Raw genomic sequence first — 6,000 nt, forward strand, 5'->3', positions numbered from 1 at the left:
CAAAGCACATTACAGGCAAGGTACAGTTTTGCAAATAGAATTGCAGTAGTAATGCAGATTTCTCGCAACATAATTGAGTTAATTAAACTTCAGATCTCTTTCCACTGCTGATCAACAAAGGTAAGGCAAGAGGCATTTCTAATATGCACACAGCCTATATATAAGAGTGGAAACAGAGAACAGCAAAATGTATAAATGTGTAGATGACAGCAAGGTGAACGCTCCTTTTTTTGAATATATTCCCTTAATACATAGTCATTTAATATGTTCTGCTCCATTCTGTTCTGCCTTTGCCACATACCCTCTAGAGTCTTATTCCCTCTGGATTCTAGACACATTGTTCTAGACTATTCTAGAATTTACAGAAAATAGGGCTAGGGGAGACGTAAAGAGAACACCTCGTCCGTTATTCCACTGCAGAGCAGTACGGCAGTAACTAGTGTTGCTCTGCTTACACACTGTGACCCAGTGGTCAGAGTGACCCAGTTCCATACTGTGTTTTAAAATCCACAGTGGATTGTTGGTACCAGTTCAGATTGCTGACTGAATTTGGCACAAGAGTGAGCGGTTTGCTGTCACCGGCCTAGCCGAAGGCCTCTGTCACTCCTTCAGTGATAGAAACTGCAAATCCTTTTCAGGAAACTTTGGAAACAAGTCCTCTCCAGCTTTTTTTCTCTTCTTTGGAGTTTTTTATATTTTTCTGCAACTTCTTGGAACACATTGCCTTTTAGTTATAGAATATAGCTTCTATAGAAGTTGGGGATAACATTTTCAAAAGTAGACTTGAGTATGCTGCTGAAAAATCACCATAAGAGCTTATCGTTTCCCTCACAGTGCAAGTTATAACAAGTGAGTTAAATTGTTCCTACTTTGTTCGGTATCTTTCCAAAATGGACTATTTTTGAGCTATTGTGCGTGCTGTGAATTAGCTTAGTATTGTTTCTTCAGTTATCTGAAGAGAAGATTTACTAAGTTACCTGCTGTCTCTACTGCTCATTGTGTATCTTGTATTTAACTATTTGGCCACATAACACTGCATACATAGTTGATCTTCCATTACCCATACTGTTAAAAAGACCAGGAAAATAAATGGAGTTTAGGAAGAAAAGGAAAATCTGACTGGCTATTGAGAAAATTGCTACATTCTAAGCAGTTATAAAGAGTTTATTCCTATTCTTTAAGATGACTGCTGTTGCACTCTGTGACTTAAACTGTAAATTAAACTTCCTCTGAATAGAATAACTTCAGATTCTGTGTGAAAATACATGATTTGGCAGTGGTTAGTATAACAACTATTTAGTTCTTCTGATCTATTCAATAAGTACTAATAAATGCATAGTACCTTCCCCTCATGGGACTGTTCTGGCATGTGCCTTGCAGGTGTCAAACTGCTGTATTAATAAACTCAAATTAGGTTACATATGTGTATATACACATTTGTCCAGATACTAAATAAACAAATGGCAAGAGTAACTCAGAGAAGGTTGAAATAATTCTCCTGAGATTTTTAACATTGCTGTTTTCACCTCTTCACAATTACTCTGACATAGATTTGGAGTATGAAGCAAGATACCTGCGTACATGACCTTCAGGCTCACAGCAAAGAGATTTATACCATCAAATGGAGTCCTACAGGACCAGGCACCAGCAACCCAAACTCCAACATCATGTTAGCAAGGTAAAAATAAGCTTCTTTCTACTGCCTACCAAGGGGAAAGAGTCATTGTTCTGACATGTAACTCCGCTGTTACCTGGCTGTCATTCTTCCTGTTTACAATTCTAATAAGCCATCTGCTGAATAAAGTAAACAGTACCTGCATTTGTTGATCAGGATGAATAAAAGCCAGAGGAATTATATTTGAAAGATGAAAAAGAAGAAGAGTTGAGTCATATAATACTTCTAACTTTTCAGTTATCTCAATAAAAAGATTGTAAATGTGGCATAGTACCTTCATATACAGCACCTGGCTGTTGTGAGTGCATGTCTTAAATGAAACAGATGGCAGCCCATTAAGCCAGCTGGAATGTGTTCTAATGAGGGTCATGCAATTCACCTGGGCAGGTACTGACAATGTGTAAAGTCTTGTTAATGAATGGATAATGTTCAAAATTCTACTTAAAAATCTGTTCAGAGTTCTTCTGTGAGTTTAGGAAATACATTTACTTGTAGAATGCCAATTAAGGGTAGTACCGTGAGGTTGTCAGATCAGTTCATTATGTTTGGGAAAGAATTGTGTTGTTTTATTTGTTTTACTCTTCAGTCTGGGAGTGGATGTGGAAGAACTTGGCTTTCTTGGAGTTGTTCTTCTAATACAGTTTTTAGTAGCAGTTATTTCCCTTGCCTTTCTCTAGGCCCACAATTGGAGATTTAGATGATTGGTAACAAAAAATAAATAACAGCACTGAAACAAAATGAAAAAAATCATGATTCTAGAGAATTACAGAATGATAATTAGTTAAAGGCACAAATTCTTAAGGTCTAAGAACACTTTATTCTATGAGCGACAATGTGTATTTTACTTTCCTAGATAGGTAACAGCAGGTAAAACCTCAGAAAGACAAGCTTGGCCATCTTTTGACTAGCAGTCAGGTCCAATGTATGGTTTCTTCAGTTAAAGGGTCTTCACATGAGAATTTAGTTCTGTAGGTACAGTCTTCATCTTGAAGAATATAGAAGTTTTAATGATTTGCTTTTTTGTTTGAAACAGTATTTTCTGCTTACCCATAAAAAAAAAAAAACACTCTTGGTATGCTTTTCAAACATCTACGGTATCAAACTACAAATTAAGACATGCTTTGTGTTTGAATGCTTCTTGTAGTGCTTCATTTGATTCCACTGTTCGGCTGTGGGACGTTGACCGAGGAGTCTGCATCCACACATTAACAAAACATCAAGAGCCTGTCTACAGTGTAGCTTTTAGTCCTGATGGAAAATATCTAGCCAGTGGGTCCTTTGACAAATGTGTCCATATATGGAATACTCAGGTACTATTTTAATTCATATGAAGCTCACCTGTTTTGGGTGACGCATTAATAGCAATAACTTAAATGGAAAATATATTTGCCTCTGCAGTGATAGGGTTAACCTGATTGTACTGACTGATAGAAATCCCAGCATAATTGTTGAGTTACTAGAAATAAATGATACTTACATTTAGTAACAAGGTGAGTTCAGCAGTGAATCTGATGCACCTGGCTTATCCTTTGTGGTGGTGAGATGAGGGATACAAAGGGATTTGGTTTTGAGTATTGATGCCTAAGCACTGAATTAAACAATAAATCTGAAAGGGGAACATCTCTTCAGCTTAACTCCACAGGCCTATGCTGATGTAGAGCTGACAGAAGAGATGTTTAAGCATCATAGTGTAAATTGCTTTCTGGATGAGCCTGTTTCTCTTCAGTATCAAAGACCAGATTCTTAACTTTAACATCTTACAAAGACAGCTGTAGTTAGGTGATGTGAATGATTCCCACGCACCACCGCTGTCTTCTCTTTAATGTTGTGATACACCACAGAGAAAACGAAGGGAACTTCTGTGTTGAATGTTTGCATGCTCTCTTGCTTTGTAGAGTGGAACTCTAGTACATAGCTACCGAGGCACCGGAGGCATCTTTGAAGTCTGTTGGAATGCCAGAGGAGACAAAGTGGGAGCAAGCGCATCAGACGGATCGGTAAGAAGCTTTACGTGTTGTAAATGTTGGGTGGAAGTTACCCTTCTGAAGAGTGTCAACAAAAAATATGTATGCCATATTGCCTTTTCTGGACACAGCTCAAGGTTTAGACAGCTCCAGACAGAAATGAGTACTTCTGTGAAGTATATTAGAACTGCTCCTGCTTTGAATGCTAAGAGGTGATAGATATCTTTATTGAAAATGAGGAGTGCTTGTGCAGTTGGTGAAGACTATCAAAGTTGGGAATGAATTTTAAATGCATACTTGCTAAGAACAGCAGTAGTGTACCTTCTATCATTATTTATTTATCTTAAATGTCAGTTTTTAATGATTGATCACACCAATCAGCTCTCAAAGTGGATTTGGGGCTTTCTAATCTTACCCTACAGAAGAAATGTACCTTTGAATAGTACCTGAAGGAGCAGTTGTTCAGTATGATGCCCAATGAGTTCATCCTGTGGTGAAGGAAAGCTGTCGCTGAAGATAAACTTATTATTCATTTTTTTGTTGATTTGTTAAAAATTCCAGTTATAGCACGATCAGCTTGTGAAGGACACACAGATACTACAACATGCTATACACCAACTAAAATGACTCTTCTACACATCTGACTGGAATAACTCCACTGTAGAGCAGTATTTTTCCACTGTTTTTAATGAAGGGTGCACATAGAACATGATTCAGTTGCTTGAGTTGTACTATTTGAAGCGGTGCCATGCCTGGCTTCCAACAGCTGCTCCAAATGGGCACTTGTCTGCTCTACATCCCGGGCCGTGCCTGACCACCTGTGCATATATTTTGGATATTCTTCAAAATGTGAAGGGTTTAAGAAACTAAATAGGGCCTATAGTTCTACAGGGGATGTGCCACCAAAATGCTTGTAATTTCATGCAATCTCTGCTCAGTCTTCAGTGTATGTTTTCTACTTCTGTTCCATTCCCTTGCCTGCGTGCATGTAAACAGGTTCTTGAGACAGACTTGATTTGAAGCTTGGGAGTATAGCACACAGCTGGCTGATCAGCCTTTCTACTGGGCCATATATAAGTAGGAATTCCAAATAACTCTCATAAATGTTTCTTAATCCTGAGTCTCTTCTCTCTAGGTTTGTGTTCTAGATCTGCGGAAGTAAAAGTGAAGTTTTAGAAGAAATTTCAAATGGACCAGCAGTGAATGTGTGGGGAGAAGCACTCTTCAAAACTATTCTTAACAGCTCCAGAACTGTACGAACTTGAACAAAGTTAGAGTGTACTGTGAAACCAACTCTCCCTGGCCACAGATGTCTAGTATTTTGTCCGTAACCTTCATCAAGGAGTAAAAACACAGTCACTTCAGAGGGGGAGGGAATGGTTTCCACCTGGAACATTCAGCCTTGGAAGCATGAAGCCACCAGCTAGGCATTGCACTGTTTGGTTTGCGTCTGAGAACTTGCTCTGATGGCTGGGAAAAAAGCTGTGCCAAAAAAAAAAGTTAATAAAAAAAGAAAAAGAAAAATGCTGTGATAAACCAAAAGGGAAAAAAAAAAGTCCTCCTCCATGCGGTGTTGTATTTTTTTCCTTCCAATTTGGACACTACAGTTGCTCTCCCAAAGGACGTTCAAAGACCAGTTTGTACTGATGAAATGCTCAACTTTGTAATCACAACACTTTCTATTTTCTAGACTACTTTTTTTGTTCAGTGGTTTTTCTATCAGCTGGAATATTATAGCCTGGAGGATCCCAGGCTTAGGATGAACTTTTGTTGTTTTCCTTTTATTTCTCCCTTCCACTCCCAGCTTCTTCCTTTCTTTTCTCCTTTTTCTTCTTGCCCATTTTTTTTTCTTTTTTCCCTGTACGCCCATAGTAGATGTAGCCAGGTGGACATGACAATGAAAATTTTTGACAGACTGCTTCTCCTCTCTTCTCTATTTCTTTTTCTTTCTTTCTTTCTTTCTCTCCGTTTAAAAGAAAAAGAATCCTCCATGCTTCAGATCTTAGCGTCTCAAGGGCACTTTCAGCAAATTGTGTAATAAGTGCTTTATATAAGAATGCAGTGCTGGGGAAGATTTTTACAGGAGAAAGATGACTTTTAACAGAAAGAACCCAGTGTATTTTTGGAAAGAAAATATTTTTTATGTTGAACACAGTTTTAAAAGCTGAAAATGGCCACCAAATGTAGACCAGTTGTGTAATTCAAGCAAAAGGAATGACAGTATCCAAGGAACATGAAAGGTGCAGTATCCTTTTTGTCTTCTCTCTCAGAAAGTGCTGTAAGACCAAACACCATTTGATACCATAAATGCCAGTCATTTACTAAGAGACCTCTTCCAGTAGCCAGACACTTAGAAGTCTC

The 6,000-nt window shown here is 38.2% G+C and overlaps 1 protein-coding gene across 2 annotated transcripts in view; it reads left to right on the top strand.

The window, feature by feature from the left end:
• Positions 1–5,163, top strand: part of TBL1X (transducin beta like 1 X-linked) — a 180,459-nt gene extending 175,296 nt beyond the window's left edge. For both annotated transcript variants that reach the window (XM_065741385.1, XM_065741386.1), the window contains 4 exons: positions 1,551–1,678; positions 2,820–2,985; positions 3,571–3,672; positions 4,775–5,163. In XM_065741385.1, coding sequence (XP_065597457.1) covers positions 1,551–1,678; positions 2,820–2,985; positions 3,571–3,672; positions 4,775–4,801 — 423 coding nt within the window. In that variant the 3' untranslated portion in view covers positions 4,802–5,163. The remainder of the gene's footprint in view (positions 1–1,550; positions 1,679–2,819; positions 2,986–3,570; positions 3,673–4,774) is intronic.
• Positions 5,164–6,000: the final 837 nt, after the last annotated feature.

This window comes from Cyrtonyx montezumae, unplaced genomic scaffold (genome assembly GCF_038088225.1).
Source record: "Cyrtonyx montezumae isolate F1298 unplaced genomic scaffold, pur_monq_1.0 scaffold_3, whole genome shotgun sequence".
Classification (NCBI taxonomy): Eukaryota; Metazoa; Chordata; class Aves; order Galliformes; family Odontophoridae; genus Cyrtonyx; species Cyrtonyx montezumae.